This window comes from Rhinatrema bivittatum, chromosome 5 (genome assembly GCF_901001135.1).
Source record: "Rhinatrema bivittatum chromosome 5, aRhiBiv1.1, whole genome shotgun sequence".
Classification (NCBI taxonomy): Eukaryota; Metazoa; Chordata; class Amphibia; order Gymnophiona; family Rhinatrematidae; genus Rhinatrema; species Rhinatrema bivittatum.
In genome coordinates this window covers 177,430,924-177,449,204 of record NC_042619.1, presented here as the reverse complement: position 1 = coordinate 177,449,204, position 18,281 = coordinate 177,430,924, and the positions used below count along the sequence as shown (strand labels likewise).

The 18,281-nt window shown below is 43.9% G+C and overlaps 1 protein-coding gene across 1 annotated transcript in view; it reads right to left on the bottom strand.

Annotated features, from left to right (window-relative positions):
* Nucleotides 1-18,281, bottom strand: part of SCEL (sciellin) — a 241,197-nt gene that overhangs the window by 118,462 nt on the left and 104,454 nt on the right. The window contains exons 11-12 of the mRNA XM_029603190.1: nt 11,261-11,314; nt 1,580-1,645 (exon numbers count right to left, since the gene is read on the bottom strand). Coding sequence (XP_029459050.1) covers nt 1,580-1,645; nt 11,261-11,314 — 120 coding nt within the window. The remainder of the gene's footprint in view (nt 1-1,579; nt 1,646-11,260; nt 11,315-18,281) is intronic.

Here is an 18,281-nt window from a genome sequence, read left to right as displayed (position 1 = left end):
TAGCTCATCTTGGTATCTGGCAGCCCACTAGTTTCTGAAGCACTGATTTCCCTGCTGGTAGGTAAGCTTATGGTTTGTGCCACAAAGGTTGCTATAACAACTTCAAGGGGCCTCAGCAACTGCTCCTTCTGATTTCCAAGGATGCTGGGATAGATAGAGGCTTCCAGGTATCAGTAGCAGCTGTTGGCAGGGGTACATATGTGATTAAAAATAATTTAATTTACAACAAGAATTTTTAAACATGATTATTTTTTCTTCAGCTTAGCTGCTTCTAACTAATATGCTGTGAGATCTCTAGGGTTCCTTACAGAAAAGCTTTGCAACAGCAGCACTGTCCTCCAACAGATTTAAAAAAACCGATAAATCGCTTCATTTTCCTTGACATTTTAGTCACTGATTTTATGGAGGTTTTCCTTTCTTGATATCAAATCTTTTGATATTTTACACATTGTTACATAATCATTTACAAATAAAGGGGCAGATTTTCAAAGCCCTACGCGTGTAAATCCAGGAGGATTTACACGCGTAGGGGGATTAGGCGCGCCGTGCATATTTTCAAAAGGCCCGGCGGCACGTGTAAAGCCCCGGGATGCGTGTAAGTCCCGGTGCTTGAAAACAGGGCTAGGCCGGTCCGGGGTGGTCTGGGGGCGGGGCCGGAGCCTCCAGGCACAGCGGCCATTTGGCGCTGTGCCCGAGATCGCGGGCTGGCCCTCGGCTGGCGAGCGCAACCTATGCCTGCCCGGAGGCAGGTGCAACTTATAAAATAAAGGTATGGGGGGGTTTTAGATAGGGCTGGGGGGTGGAAGGAAAGTTCCCGCTGAGGCCGCTCCGATTTCGGAGCGGCCTCGGAGGGAATGGGGAAAGTCAGCAGGGCTCCCCAAGGGCTCGGCACGTGCAAGGTGCACTATTGTGCACCCTCTTGTGCGCGCCAACCCCGGATTTTATAACATGCACGCGGCTGCGCGCGCATGTTATAAAATTGAGCGTACATTTGTGCGCGCCGGGTTGCGAGCACAAAATGTACACCCACGCGTAGGTATTGAAATCCAGCCCAAAGAGAAGCCACCTTCCACACACACACCCCCTTTCACACACAACTTTAATTCTTTGGCCCCTGCAATTTTATTAAACACATGCAAATCACATATGCATATCATTTTTAAGATGCATGACAGATTTGAGCAAAGCTGAGTTTTACATTTTCAGCAGCGGTTATTATCATGAGATAATTGCCCATGCCAACAGTTAGATGCCCTGCTGTTGAAGGTGAGGGTGTCTAATTATAGAGCATTTATCTGATCATGCCTGCTGCCAGGGCACTATTAGAACTCTTAAAAACCGAAATTTTAATATTGGAAAACAAAAACAGCACTTTATAATTTTAGCAATTTTTGAAATCACCTCATCACTGGCAAAATTCCAGTGGGCTACTTCTGTCATTTAATGCCAATTGGATCTGACCAGTTCTGTCATTCCACTCAACAAATTTTCAAAACTAGTATTTTATCATTAATGGCAATTTCATTACAGCTCATTTCAGCTTGCCTTAAAATTTATCAATAATCAATTGGATTCTTACATTGCTCTGGTACTCCCAACCAGGTTAGATCTTGGCATAGCATCTTGGTCTGATCCATGGATTGTTCTGGAAAACAAGAAGTGGTGAAACACCATTATTTACTTATTAATTACCTATGCTTATTGCGCATCAAATAATAAAAAAGTGATTTATATTCCAATGAGTTACAGGCTTAAGTATGCCTTGAAACCTATACTCAATCCAACAGGCAACCAGGAAAAAAATAAATTTGCATTATAGGAGTATTCACATATCAAAAGTGCACTCATGTCCATCTAAAATTCACCTTAAAGTGTATAGAGGGAATAGCTATTATGGATATGCTATTAATACCTGTCACTGCATTCAGAATTTGACCACAAGGGATTATTCACACACACACATACAGAGTTATACACATATTCACACACATATATTCAGTGAAACTCAATTTGCAACACTGAGCCACAGATCACTGCAAATGACCTGTTGAAAAGTTGAGCTGACAGAATAATTGTCCGCAACAATGACTTACATGGGAGAGTTGTCAGAAACAGACTTTTTCTATGATTTCATAATACAAATAATCATTTTAAGTATGCAAAATGAAACCTTGATAAGCCTGTAACTTTTTTAGAATGAAGTACTTTGGAATGATGAAACAAAACTTTAACTGTTCAGCTATAATCGCACAAGATAACTAACATTTATTAATGTTTCTTACACTGGAAATTGCTAGCTGAAAGCATTAGAGATTTTTATACAGCTTTCACCTGCTTTGTAAGAGTAAATCATCATTCTCAAATGCTCAGACAGCTGCTTAGAAGAGCATATCATTGTTGAAAGTAAACAGAGCAAAAATCAAAACATGAGAAGTTAGAAGGGTCAGAGTATTTGTTCAACCATGGAATTTTATTAAGGGGGTCATTTTCAAAGGCTTATGCTTAGAGCAATGGCTAATGAATGTATTGGCCTAAATACAAGCCTAGAGAAACTACAGAGAGAACAAGATCACAGACTTGGCCTGAAGCAGGAAGCAAATGGGAAACCACATGTCATTGAGCATGTCAAACTTTGCATATAAAACAGCAATGATTCAGGCAACAAGAAGAATTTGACCTCTGAAAGGTCTAGAACAGGTAAATGTGAATCAGTTATTTACTGTTTCAGATAATAGAAAGACTAGGGGGCACTCCATGAAGTTAGCATGTAGCACATTTAAAACTAATCGCACAATTAAACTCTGGAATTTGTTGCCAGGGGATGTGGTTAGTGCAGTTAGTGTAGCTGGGTTTAAAAAAGGTTTGGATAAGTTCTTGGAGAAGTCCATTACCAGCTATTTATCAAGTTGACTTAGAAAATAACTACTGCTATTACTAGCATCAGTAGCATGGGATAGACTTAGTTTTTGGGTAATTGCCAGATACTTGTAGCCTGGATTGGCCACTGTTGGAAACAGGATGCTGGGCTTGATGGACCCTTGGTCTGACCCAGTATGGCATTTTCTTATATTCTTATGTTCTTATGACCTTTTCTGCTAAAGGTAGCAGCTAACAGGCATGAATTTATGCTGATATGCTCTGAACTATATATGAGATGAAAGTACGCAGAATATGTTTCCTGCAAAATTGCAAGTAATTCATGAAGGAAATAAAGTATGATTAAATGTAGTCATAGAGTGCATGCAAACCTATATGTTCCAGTAAAAAGAATCAGCAAAAGAGAAAGCTGGTTGAGAATGTGCAAGCCACTGTTTGCGTTTACAAAACTTGTAAGATGACTCTGGGGAAAACGATGGCACTATTAGTGCTTCAGACTTGTTTCTGAATCACCATCGTTAGACAGACACTGTCAGGAGAGTGGTTGTTTACCCCTCTTTACAAATGTATCAAACCTTATCAAATTGCATCCTGAAGTGAATATAATATTGTTAAATGTGTTTTGGAACTAAAATGGTGGCTTGGCAGAAGAAAACTTCAGTTATTTAACATAACCAAGCCCTTTTTTGTGTGTCTCGGTTAAGAACCGTGAAAGAGTAGTTTGAAATAACAGAGGGACTGAGATCATCTAGATCTGAGTGGAATTTCTAGCTGTTTAAATATTTGTATCCAATTTTTAAGTTAAGACTACAGTTATTTTAATTAGGGTAAGTGACTGCATCTGATTCTGGAACATGGTAGTCGACTTCAGGAGACATATGGATGAACCTATTGGATAGGATTTGTTGCTGTCTTGCCAGATTGTCAGTGGTAATGCGTAACTGCTACACAGTAAACTAATTTAATACTAAGTTCTGAACTGAAATTAAGTGCTGAAGAGGATATGATTTGTTTATTATATCTTCTGAAAGTTAGAACTGATGTAAATAGATAAGAAAATGATTTGTACAGGGTGGACTTTAAAGGAAGGGGTTAAGAGGGTGGGTTGTTGAAGGGAAGTTTATACAAATGAGTCTGATTTACAAATAATTTTTGGATAAACACTTTTGAAGTTGGGTTTGGGGTGGGAGGCAGGCAGGGCTGGTGCAAAGGGACTAGACACCCTAGGCACCTCTGCCTTGCGCCCACACCCTCTCATCTTGCCGCCCCCCCCCCCCCCCCGGTCATACCATCCTGCCCTAGTCTTGCTGCCACCCCTATTAGGGGGTGCAAGTCATGTGGGACCACAAGTGGCGGTGCCGCAGCGGCAAAAAGGAGTGGAGGGGGCGCGAGCCATGTGGGGGCCGAATCTCCATTCCTCTTTGACACCATTGCTCGCAGCCCCACAGGGCTCGCGCCCCCTAATGGTCAGCGCCCCAGGCCGAGGCCTAGTTTGCCTAGTGCTTCCCACCGGCCCTGGAGGCAGGACAACACCTTGCGTATGGAATGTGACTTTGTTACCTATATTAGGTAAAGGGAAAGAGTTGTTCTGTTCAGGGTGTTGGCACTGCAGATTAAGAATAGAAAGGAGGGTGATAGAATGGGAACGTTAAGTAGACTTAAAGGGGCCGATACAAAAGAAATCAGTGCGGAAAATGGGTGCTCAGTGTTGAGCACCCGCTTTCCTGGGCCCGAGATTGAATATTTAAATGAGGGGGTCGTGCTGCCAAACAGGCACTAGGGACAAATGTGCACCCCTAGTGCCTCCTTGGCAGTGGGTGCAGCTGTCAGTGGATTAGGAAAACAGATGCTGAATTTTACAAGCATCCATTTTCCTAACCTGACCGCCGGCACACTTTTTTTTTTTTTTTAAACCTTTTGGTTCCTTTGACTTAATGTCACCATGATATGAAGTCGGAGTGTTATGCTCAGGCTTGTGGACCCTTGGGCCAACCTTGCGGATGATCCGTAGGTTCTCTCGTCGGGTGGCGAGGCAGAACAGAAGAGGAGCGCAGTTGACCCTCGGCTCTGGAGACGGAGACGACTGCAGGCAGATGAAGAGGCTAGAAGAGGAGCTGTGTCTTCACCCCTGGAAGTCTGTGGTCCCCCCAGAAGGAGCCCGTAGGGACCCAGACCGCTGGGACTTAGGTGGACCCCGAGGAGTCGCGGTATCGGTGCAAGGGCTGACTGGAGCTTCGCCCTGGAAGTCCGCGGTCCCCCCAGGAGGAGCCCGTAGGGACCCGGACCGCTGGGACTTAGGCGGCCCTTGGAGACGAGGTCCAGGAGGGGTCCAAGATCAGGTGCCAGAGAGTTATCACTTACCAGTCCGAGGTCACACACCGAGGGATCACCACTTGCCAGTCCGAGGTCACACCAGAGAATCACCGCTTGCCAATCCGAAGTCAGAAACCGAGAAGACCAAGATGAAACAGGAACAGGGATCCGAAGGTCAAGAACTCACCGAAGCAAGCAGACTAGACAGCGCTGGAGGACGTTGCCAAGTCAGAGAATGAGCAGAGGAAGCTCCCTTATATACTTCCTCTGCTCAGGCTGATCCAGGACAGGTGAGACTCGTTAAAGAGATCAGGTCCCTTTAAATTAGTGAAGGGGCGCGGCCTCGCGCCTAAAGATGGCGGCGGCCATCTTTGATTTCCTCTGCGGAGGAACGGCTGCAGGATCGGCGCGGGGGCAGAGCAGGAATGGCTCTCCCCCCGACGGTCAGGCCAGGGACCCGCGCCGGGGCACCGAGCACCCGGTCAGGGGTTTCCCCTGAGGCCGCCGCGGCGGGTCGCCACCGTGGACGAGGTAGGGGACCGCGGTCGTGGCCTGCCATGGCCGCGGGACACAACATGGAGGATGTACAGAAAAGCAGTATTTTCTGCTTTTCTGTACACATTTTTTGACGCTCAGAAATTAATGCCTGCTCTGGGCAGGTGTTAATTTCTGAGCGTAAAAATGTGCAGGGCAGGCGTACATTTGTTTTTTGGATCTGGGGAGAATAGCTAATAGTCTCATCAACATACATTTGCATGTGATGAGTGCTATTAGTTTTGTGGGGGGGGGGGGGAAGGTTGGACACGCACTTTGGACACGCTAATCCCGTTATAGCATAAGGGGTTGTGGATGTGCGTCCAACCATGAGTTATACAGTGCACTCAGCTGAGCACACTGGATTGCATCGGCCCCAAAACGTTTTGAGGAGAAAAGGAGGGCTAAGGCTGGGTAGTCTTCTTTGATGTGATGATATAAGCTTTGCAAACCAAATGGGAAATAAGAATTATATGCATTATTAATAAAGATATATAAATAATTTCCTGGAATGTGGGAAGAATAAAGTCTGTGATTAAATAATATAAGATATTAAATATGTTAAATCAACATAAAGCTAGTTTGGTAATGTTGCAGGAAACACACCTGGATGACAAGGAACATGAAAAGTTGAAGAAATGGTGGCTGGGTGAGGTGTTGTATGTATCTGCAGATTGTAATAAAGCTGGAGTAGCGATTTTGGCACATAAAGCTGATGATTAAAGATCCAGAGGGTCGTTTTTGTATTTTGGAAGCAGAGTGCTATGGGTGCCCTGTAGTTCTCGTCAATATTTAAGCCCCAAATAATTATGAACATAAATTCTTTGTCTACCTTTAAAAGGCTAATAGGATATGATAAGAGCCCAGCGATGGTGTGAGGTTATCTATCTATACTACCTTATCGATAGATCACATTATCAGCAAAATGAAAAGGTGAATAAGAGTAAGGGAATTCCATTTTTATGTACTCACTTGGACCTATTGGATGTTTAGAGAACACTGCACCCATCTGAGAAGGATTTCACCCATGTATCAAATGCATATCAAACTATGTCAAGGATAGACTATTGCTGTCTAGGAATATTTTTATCAGAGTTACTACAGCGGGTACTATAGAAACATAGAAATGACAGCAGAAGAAGACCAAACGGCCCATCCAGTCTGCCCAGTAAGCTTTGCACTATTTTTTTTCTCATACTTCTGTTAGTCTTGGCTCTTAGTAACCTTTTGGTTCTATTTCCCTTCCACCCCCACCATTAATGTAGAGAGCAGTGTTGGAACTGCATCTAAGTGAATATCTAGCTTAGTAGGAGTAGTAACCGCCACAATAAGCAAGCTACACCCATGCTTTTGTTTACTCAGACTATGTAATTCAGTCCTTGTTGGTTGTTGTCTGGATATAGATCCACTTTTCTTCATTCCCCCTGCCGTTGAAGCAGAGAGCTATGTTGGATATGCGTAAAGTATCTGTCTTTCTCCCCTTCCGTTTAAGCAGAGAGCTATGCTGGATATGTGTAAAATATCTGTCTTTCTCCCCTGCCGTTGAAGCAGAGAGCTAAGCTGGATATGCATGAAGTATCGATCTTTCTCCCCTTCCGTTTAAGCAGAGAGCTATGCTGGATATGCGTAAAGTATCGGTCTTTCTCCCCTGCCGTTGAAGCAGAGAGCTATGCTGGATATGCGTGAAGTATCTGTCTTTCTCCCCTGACATTGAAGCAGAGAGCTATGCTGGATATGCGTGAAGTATCGGTCTTTCTCCCCTGCCATTGAAGCAGAGAGCTATGCTGGATATGCGTGAAGTATCGGTCTTTATCTCTCGGGTTATTTGCAGACTCTTATAAGGACCTCTTTACATTAGAAAAAGTGAGTCAAAGTGGGTGTGTTGGTTTCGCATCTTCCTAGGTTGTCTCAACAACAGTCAGATAAATTGAATGAACCACTAACAGAACAGGAAATCTCAATTGGTATCCAGCAAGCTGGATTACATAAGGCACTTGGCCCAAATGGATTTTTTTAAATTTTATAAAATCTTAGTTCATCAAATTAAAAAGCCACTAAAAGCAATATATCTGGATTTATTAGACAAAGGGGTAGATTTTAAAAGAAGCGTGCGCAGCCTTCGGATTTACGCGCATAATCTTTTGAAAATCCAGCCCAAACAGTTTTTCCATATGCATATAATAAAGCCTCAGTTATGGTGATACCAAAGGCAGGAAAGGATCCTGAAAAACCAGAGTCCTACAGGCCAGGATCATTCATAAATTTTGACATAAACTTGCTTGCTAAAAACATGGCCAATAGATTGGCTTTATTTCTTCCAATTTTAATATCTGAGGCCAGATAGGTTTTGTGTGGCAGTGGTATGTGATAAAAAATGTGAGGGTTATTTTAGCAGAAAAATGTAGATGGATCCAATATCCCATTTCTGCTGGTCAGCTTCAACTCCAGAAAGCATTCAACTGAGTGGAGTGGGGATATCTTTTACAAGTCCTGCTGAAATTTGGGATCCCAGCTAATTTTCTTAGTATGATTCAGCTGTTAAATAGTAATCCCAAAAGAGCAGTGGGAGTTAGTGGTGAGATATCAGAGGAATTTGAGCTTTGTAGAGGAACCAGATAACTTGCCCTCTCTCCAGGAAGGAGAAAAGGTGAAAACTGGTGATAGACATTTTAAAACTGCAGCTTTTGCTGATGACATATAAGCTTTTCTCACTAACCCTGCACATTCTTGGGAGGTCTTAATGACAATTATAACAGAATTTGGGGAGTTTTCAGAGTTCAACTTAAACTTGAGCAAGTCAGAAACTAAACAACTGTGGGCAGAAGTTTTTCAACTGAAATGGAATAATGGATCTTTTAAATCCTTGGGAGTTATGTTATCAGAGAATCCAAAAAATGTATACCGACTTTATATGCGCTTCTCACTTATTCCAAAACTGAGCTACAACAGTAGCAGTCTTTACTCTTTACCACTCTAGTTGGTAGGTTTCATTCTCAGGTGGTTGTATATACTTCAAGCTCTCTCTATAAAAATTCGTATAAGAATCCTAGAAATACAGGTGTCTAGATTGTTGTGGAATGGCAAGAAGCCTTGGATACAGTTCCAAATTTGGAAAAGAAATGGAAGAATGGAGGAATAGGGCTGCCAGACCTAGAAATTTATAATTTGGCTTGTCTTGCAAGATCACTTAAAGATTGTGTATACGAGTCCTCACGTTTTACTACTGACAAGGCAGAAACAACTATACAGCTCCTTTGCATCCCTAGTACGTGTTACATGCTGGAACTGTTAAATTACCAGTAAATATTCACAGGAGTATTTTAGTTCCCCTCTGAGGTATGTATGGAAGTGGCTGCTTGGTATTGTTGAGAAAACACATTCAATAACTTCCTGTCTATCTATTCATGAGACTCGCTATTTTACTCCCAGAGATCAAGTGAAATCAGGAATTATTAAATAAATTATGCAGGTGACTGATGAAGGAGGTTGAATGTTACCTGTTCAGTACCAAAGGTATAACAATTAATAAGGATTTTTCTGCTTATTTATAACTGAGGCATTATGCTAAATTGGCAAATATTTTTCAGTTGGATGAAGTGGAGAAAATAACAGTCTCAAGAATAAGCAAGGCTTTAAAGAAGCTAATAAATTATGATCCAGATGAAGGACTAGTAGCGAGATGAAAAAAGGAGGTGGAGACAGAATTTTCAGCTGATCAGTTGCAGGCATGCTTTGGGAGAATTGGGGAGATTTCAGGCAAAATGATTTTGAGAGAAACAATATACTGTACATTTTTACAAACCACTTATTTTTTTCAACTTAGGAGATTAAATGCCTTTTGGTCTTGCACCCAGCTACAGATACTTGACTAAAATATTAAGACAAAGGATTCCACTTTGAGTAGAAGGAATACTTTTTGATAATGTTTCATTGTTGAGGTTTAGAAATAAAGGGGTAGATTTTAAAAGGAGCGCGCGGACTAGGAGGGAACTTTCCTATCCGTAACCCTACTCTTCCTACCTCTTCCCTTCTCCACCCTGACCCCTAACCTAGCCCTAACTATCCCCATTTTTTTGTTTTTTTTTACTTACTGCTCCGTCAGAGCAGAAGCAACTTGCGGCACGTGCTTCCTCAGAACAGCAGCTAAAGGCAGCAGTCCCAGATGGTCTCCATCGGGCCCCGCCCCTCCCAGACTCCGCCCCTTGCCCGTCCCTTTTTCAGGGTCCAGAACTTGTGCGCTTAAGTCCTGATTTTTACTCACGTGGCCCTTTAAAAATTCGCCCGACAGGACATTAATGTTTTGTGAGAAAAGCTTTTCTATTGGGGAAAAAATATTTTACACGGCATGGAGGGATATAACTCTCCTTCATTCTGGCACTGGTAGAGTGTATGACATAGAACTTTGATTATGGAAAGTTTAGAAGTCGGCGATGTTTTCCAGCAAAAAAGAACCTTCCTGGAGATATGGGAGGTATACTTTCTTCAAAGGCTAGAAGTGATGTGCTGAATTATCTATAAGAAAAGAGAGTTTCTGAGAATTATGATGATGGTTCAAAAGTCCATAACTTAGGTTTGGTAGACATTGTAGGGGGTCGTGAGGTGGTGGAGGGAATGAATGGGGAAGGCTGACCTTTAAGGGGATTGATCAGTTATAAACAGTTTAAATGTAATATTTACAGAAAGATATCGTGTTTAACTTTGTACCTCGTAGAAACGGTGTCAGCTTCTATTCATTTAGATATTCATCTGACCAGGGATGCCTAAACTTACAATTGTGCACAGAATGGACCTATTAGAAGTTGCAATTTTGCATAGCCCCTCTTCAAGTAAGTGCCGTGCAGCATGTCCGCAGGCAAGAGTTTAGCACACAAGGCCATTCCGTGCATGATGAACTGCAGAATTCAGCTGTTCGTGTATCGGTGAGGGGAAGTAGTGATAATAAGTCCTGCAGTGTGTTGTCCCCAAGATATTCTATAGTGCTTGATGGACTGAATGAGACAAACCAGTTGTCTATAGCACACTGCAATTACCAAACAACTACCGTATATGATTAGTGCAAAAAGCCAACTGTCACTGGTAGCAAGCACACAGTTTTAAAGCAGCACTCTAAAAAGGCAGGAAGAGTTCCTGTTTTTAAAAAAAAACAACTTTTCTTTACTCAAAAGTCCAACAAAGAACATTTTCCACAGTGCTGGAAAATGTTTCAAACTAGCCATTTTTAGAGAATCAATATTTAGCTACCGAAAATCTTAAGTGCTTGATAAAACACATTACAAAGGGCTGAGAAGTTTCCCTGTTGTTTTCATTTTAATTTAAAAATTATAAAGCAAAGCACCACCATCATGAACTCTTGCAACTGCCTGGCCCCCATTGTCAGAGCAGCATTCTGTTAGGTGCCACACACCGAGTTATTATACAGTATGGTGCCAGTTCAGCCATTGGTTTGAATGGTTTACAGCATCTAAAATGTGAGAAAGCAGACCCTTGTGATTCAAAACTGAAACAGTCAAAGCACATGCACTGCAATTCTCCTTACTCTGTGGTCTCCACAGTAGTCGTGCTGGTCTTACTTGATGGCGTCCAGGACTGCCTGCATAACAAGATAAGAGAGAGACAGTATTAACAGCATGTTTCCCAACAACATACAGAACAAGAGAGTAGATGATGTCCGAAAAAGGCCGGTTGGCCCATCTAGGCTGCCTAGCAATGTCTTTTGCATCTACTAGGCTAGGACCAGCAATCCATTTTCTAAAATCAAAATCTGAAAGATGATTCTCAATAAGGAGAAAATTGGGGTTCAAAAAATGTATACTAGCTGGATGCATCTATTTCATTCGTTCTATGTGGTTATTGGCAATCATCTGTAGCATTATAAGACTTTTGTGATTTAATGATACTGATATCTGCCATATATGTTTGTGCATGCTGCTGAATAAAAATTATTTAAAAAAAAATCAATGTTATTGATGCTGTGAACCCCAGACCTTGCTACTACTTTTGCCAGATTTAACAGAGAAGTGGCTTGCAAAAATAAAGGGAAGACCCAGGATACAGTTTTCCCAGTCATCTTCTTTTTTTTTTTTTCAAAGCCATATTGACTTTTCTTTAGGGTGTAAGTTTTTATTTTCACATGCCTGGCATTACAAAGGTGAAAATATATATATATTTTTCATCGTAGTGCATTAAGGTTTGGGCAATCTGTCTTTGCGTTCTGCCCCCTTGTCAAATTACAGGAAGCATTTACGAGAGGTAGTGGCAAATGAAACAGAGATGTAAGAGTTGCATTTACTTGCTATAAGCCACCTTGTGTTGAACTTGTTGCAAGGAAAGCAATAGAAATGTATAAAAGAAAAAATGATAGTACTAGAGTTCATTTGCTTTCAGAAGTATTCTAGTTCCTAATGTGTAGAACAGAGTGAAAAGGAAGTCGCTCTCATAGAACTCACTTCAACTTTGACCACCAGGGAACAAACTAACATGTCAAGTTTGCAGTCACCCATGCCACTACTGGATGGGGTTGATTTTGCCAGAATTTCTGCTGTACAATCAGAATAGAGGAGGGGGAGCCACCAACACAAACCTAATCCAAGGTATCCTACAGCTAGTCTTGGCCAGACAGTGAATTATGATTCCTTCCTGAGATGCAACTTCACGGCTCTACAGAGTTAAAGCTGGCCCGGGTGCATGTAAAAGCAAGTGCAAACCTGGTTCTCAGTTTGTGTGGCATGCCACTCCGAAACAAGCCAGCACAAAGAGCGATTGATTCATTTAGAATTTTTCAATTATAATCAAAGGGAAAATGGGCTGTGCTTTTAAAAACAAAAAAAAGATAAACCTTGCAAAAAACAAAACAAAACAAAACCTACCCCCCTGCTTAGAGGTTTAGCTCAAGCTTTTAATATATTGAGGCTGCATACCCTGTCGTTTTAGATCACCATCCCTGCAGTAAGAGAACCCTATGTGGCACCCTGCCATGTCCTCCTCTGTTTACAACTCCTTTGATCTCCTCTGCACTAGCTCTCCAATCCCCTCACACTATTTCCTCAATGTTTTCAGCTGCGTAAGGCGCTACAAGGAAGCACAAGAGCCCTGCGGATAACTGGAAACACTTCATAAGCCTGCATCAATAGTGCGCCAGCTGCAGAGAGACTTTGCCTGGGAAGATCAGGCAGGTATCTGGAGCTAAATCAGTTCAGCTCCAAGTCAGGAGGTACATAATCCACAGTCTGCAACAGTGGAAACCATTCAGTATTCTGTCTAAAAAATACATGACTGGGTGCAGCACGGAGTTCTTTCATGAGTTACTGATGATCACACCAAATGCAATTCTTTGTTTGCCACTTGAGAACAAAGCAGCCATCCTTTTTCCATGAAAATACAGCTCTATTCCATCATCCCCTACAAAATGCATTTGTTTTAAAATTCACTTTCAGTTCCGTGCCTGCTCTTTCTGTCACTTATAGTGTCCAGAATGCTGGGATTATTATAGACTTTGCTGACAGGTCTATATACTGCTGCCCCCTCATTTACCCCTGTCTGCTATCTCAGCAAGCACCACTCTCCCTGGGCATATCACTTGGGTACGTTTGTCATCAGTTACTGGCAGAGTTCCCAAACTGACTGCAGATTTGGCAGGACACGGATGGCAAAGAACAGTGGTTCTTGAACTTTTTCTGTTTGAAGCCACCTTAAGAATGTCTAAGCGCTCAGGCACATCGGTAGTGAGCACACAGCTCATTTGGTACTGTGTTACATTTCAAGATACCTTTATTTTTGAAACAGGAAATTTAAATTTCATACTCATAATGGAGCACAATAATTCTAGTGTGGGAAAAAAATGCAATTATTATGTAACAGAAGGCTGCATAAACTGGCAAAATTACAGACATTTATACTAGGACATCACTCCTGCCACCCCCAACCCTATCCCAACAACATGAGCCTAAGCTTGTTAGATTTCAGATGCTAAATAAGGTAAGCACTGGCATGTAGCTGGATGGGGAGCCAGCAGGAAAGCCCAGATGCTATGAGCTGCAAACCCCAGCAGCATTCTGCTACGAAATGATCCCAGGAATCCAGGCCTGGATTTTGGCAAATGAAACACAGACAACCGAGCGCAGGGAACTGTGAACCAGCACACGCTGGCAAACCATGCAGGAGCCACACCCTCACATGGGTTTCCATGGTCACAGCGAGGTCCATATTCAGCCGCTGTGTGGCTCTGCTGGTTAGCTGGACAAACGTCTCCGGCTAACTAGTGCTATATAAGCAACAGGGCGGCAACTAACTTTATCCAGCTAATTTTAAGAGAGCCCTGTGGCCTGACCAGAGGTAGCCAGATAGATTAACTGGCTAACTCTCAGGACGATACAGTAAAGCGTGGCCACGATTACCCTGCTTCTAACCCGCTTTGTACCCACAATTTGGCCGCGTAAGTCCAACCCGTGATTCACAATCCCTTTTAACCCATCCTTACCGCTTCTTGAAATCAACGGGTAACCCTTTCCGCCCGCAGCATGTATATGATATGTAAATAAATCGGATTAGCTATTCCCTCCGATACAGAAACGTGCGCCCCGATTATCGCCTTTTTAACCTGCAGTTTTGCCGCGTTTAACCTGCTAATTTACCGCCTACCCTTACCCCTGCGTTAGTGTGGAGCGTCAGGCAAGCCCCAGCAGAGAGAGACGAAATTTCATGGGCAAACTTTCCTGTGAGGCTTCAGCAGCCCAGGGCAGATCGGGCGCTCCCCATGCGAGGTGGTTTCCAGCAGCCCCCGCCGGCGAAGGTGCATGAGCGCATGCAAATGATTGCTTCACTGCCTGACCCCCTCACCCCCCGGGAAAAGACCTTTAGAGGAGCCAGGATCGGGCAAACTTTCCCCCAGCCCCCGCTCACCTGCCCTGGTCGCGTCCATGGGTGCCGGTCTCCCATGCGGGCATGCCGACAGCTCCGGAGCAGCCCCAATCCTCTCTCCCCCTCCTCCCTGGGGCAGCCGGCGGCAAGAGTGGCTTCAGCAGCCCGGGGCGGATCGGGCGCTCCTCATGCGAGGCGGCTTCCAGCAGCCCCCGCCGACAAAGGTGCATGAACGCACGCCGTGACCTGAGCGCCAGGCTGGACATCCGAGGTCACGGCGTGCGCTCATGGCAGCGAAGGTGCATGAATGCAAGCCGTGGCCTGAGCGCCCGGCTGGACGTCCGAGGTCACGGCGTGTGCTCATGGCAGCGAAGGTGCATGAACGCAAGCCGTGACCTGAGCGCCCGGCTGGACGTCCGAGGTCACAGCGTGCGCTCATGCACCTTCGCCGGTGAGGGCTGCTGGAAGCCACCTCGCATGGGGAGCGTCCGATCCGCCCCGGGCTGCTGAAGCTGCTCTCGCCGCCGGCTGCCCCCGGGAGGAGGGGAGAGAGGACTGGGGCTGCTCCGGAGCTGTCAGCGCGCCCGCACGGGAGACCGGCACCCATGGACACGGCCAGGGCAGGTGAGCGGGGGCTGGGGGAAAGTTTGCCCGATCCTGGCTCCTCTAAAGGTCTTGTCCTGGGGGATGAGGGGGTCAGGCAGTGAAGCAATCATTTGCACAGGACAACAAAACAAACTGCACCAGCCCTTCTCCTGTATCCACTTCCTGGTATCTTCCTGGTATCTGTCATTTCAAATGACATTTGAAATGACCGGTACCAGCGCACCCAGGATACTGTATAGGTGCTGTATAGCGCTCTATACAGTAAAATGGATTGCGCTTCATGGACGCTTCATGGACGCGGCTTGCATTTGCGTGCCATTTAAATACTGTATCGAGCGGTATGTGATCCGGACTGTGCGTGCGGCAAATGAGGGTGCGCCCGGCACTACCGCACTCCTTCTTCCACGTCCTTACTGTATCGGCCTGTCTGTTATTCCCATTCCCGCCCCTGACTTATATTATTAGCTGGATATTCAGCATTCACTTAGCAGGATAAGTAGGACCATTATTCTGGCTAAGTGTCGTTTGGAATATCAGCCTGAAAAAGCTCATCTGGGCAAAAGGGGCAGGATCACTACAGGGTCTGAGAGTTCATGCTGACAACCCTGCTGAAGAGAGGCCAGCCTGAATGAACATAGGAGCCAACTTTTAAAATGACTGGGAGTGCTGAACCAACACAAATTACATGTTGCCAAAACAAAAGCTATGCAAGCAAAGTCCCACCAGTCATTATTCTCCCCAACCCAGCTCATTCCCACCAATCTCCTTTCCCCCTCTACCCTATCCATAGCCCATCTGCACCACAGTCCCTATGGTCGCCCAAATTTTAAATCAGGCTCTGCAGGTACCATGGTGGGGCTATGATTGCTTATCCTTCAACGCCTAGAAATAAGTAGAAAGAGGATAAAAAAAACAAAATCATATCTACAAGCTTTAGCAAATGTACAAAAACAAATAGCTGGAAATGAATAGCTCATTAATCATCTGCCCAAAATTTGATCAGCCAACATTGTACTATTACCTAGAAAAATCCACCCCAATGGCACATAGTTCTACAAAATGTATTTTTTCCAAATAGCCTAAAACTGCTTGCAAATAGAAACTTTTTAAAAAGTATTGGAAAATGCTCTGTTTCAAGAGGCTATCATCATTTATGTACTAATATACCTATTTGTTTCTACAGAGAGCAGTTAAACTGTATCACTGGATGTTACAGTCAGGAGCTAATTACCGTAATACATTAAAGTATGACAAAAGACGGGAACATGTGTGAGCACGGCGTATAATATATGTTTCCTTTTGTTACACTGCCACCTGATGACCTGTGGTTGTATTGATTAGCTTGGTTGCACTGCAGGGCCATGCAACCTTTGATCTAAAAGGTCATTAGTGATGCATTGTGGTTCATCTCACCCTCCTGACATTATCTGTTTGCACATTTTCTTACTCAGGGGCCAATGTAATAAGCTGCACTGACCCTACCATGGGGTTTAACTCCTGTTTTAGCACCGGTTTTACTAACCCCCAGTATGTAACATGGGTTTTAGGACCAGAGAAACCAGCACTAAAATGCCCACGGCAAGATTAGTGTGTCTCATGCTAATTGAACGGTAATGAGCTTTATTAGCTGTTACCCTTTAATGCAAGGAGAAGAGCTAGTGAGGAGGTTGCCTAGTGTGCCTCCTTTAACCATGGGAAGTTTAATTCTTGGTCAGAGGCAGGAGTTTAACACCACAGTAAAGAGGAGGGCACCCAAGCTCCACTTGGGCAGGCCGGGTGAGTCTTCCCTCCCATGCATGCAGAGCCATCTAACCTTTAAAAAAAGTTGAGGCAGGGTCAGGTCTAGGTTCAGTCTAGTAGGTCTTTCTTCCCTTCCCAGCCCCCTTCCTCATACCTTAAAAAAGATAAATCCAGCCCAGCAGAACTCCCACCTCTGGAACCCCCTCTTACCCATTAACAGAGAGAGAGAGCCTTCCAAATCCTACCCCTCCCTGCACCCAGGAACCCCAGCTGGAGAAGACGTCACCTCTTCCAACAGCACTGTTCCTTCAATGGCAGCAGATGGGGTCCTCCACTGTCACATGTCAGGGAAAGGACCAATCCTCTTTCAGAATTCTGAAGGGAAAAACTTCTCAAAGTGAACTGGTCGTTTCACTGACATGTGACAGTGAAGGAACCAATTGGCTGCTAGTCCTTTTCCAGCAGAGGTTGCCTGGTGGTGGTGGGGATTTGGAGGGCTCAAGGTTCTGCTTACCCAATTTAATTTTTTAAGGGGATGGGGGGCTAGGAGGAGGAGGAGGAAGACCATTCTAGACTGGACCCAGATCCAGACCCTGCCTTGCTTAGCCCAATGTCTTTGTAAGATGAGAGGGAGGGAGTTAAGTATGCTGGAAGGAGGAGCTGCACTAGGGAGTTCAGGGAACTTTTTCTTCTTTTAGCATGGGATAGTATGCAAATGGACCATGAGTCAAAAAAAAAAAAGCACATTTGTTTCAGTTTAGCAAGCTTTTTTTTTTATTCCTGCTTTATTTCTATGTCATTAGCTTCCTGCATCCAGCGGGGAACGCTTTTCATAACACACACATTAAATAAAACTTGCGCTAAAATCTAACTCTGATTTTAGCATGGGTTTTATTACATCAGCCTATCAAAGTGTAGTTGGTCCCCAGAGACCCCAAGGCATCCTGGAGCAGTTGTTCTTTGGACAGGGAATGCTCCATCTTAGACACAGGCTAATCCTGTAACCCCCTCTCTCTTTCTCAATCTGAGATCTTGAAAGAATGCATTGCTTTTTAACCTCCTGAATTCACCTGAAGTATTCCAGAAAAAATCATCACAGCTGTAACAATCCAGAGACTCTTTACAGTTATTCTTGAATCCATTTTATCTTATAGTAAGTGCAATGATTGTTCATTGTTCTGAAATAAATGTTTTGGAAGTTAAGAAGCAAGTGTAGATCAAAATATATCTGCCTGTCTAGCAATGCAAGAAAGAAAAGACGCAAAGTAAGGGCAAAACCACTAATATATAAGCAGAGTTTAGGAAAATTGGGATTATTATTTGGCAGTGTATGGAGCATGGACTTCCTTCTTCTG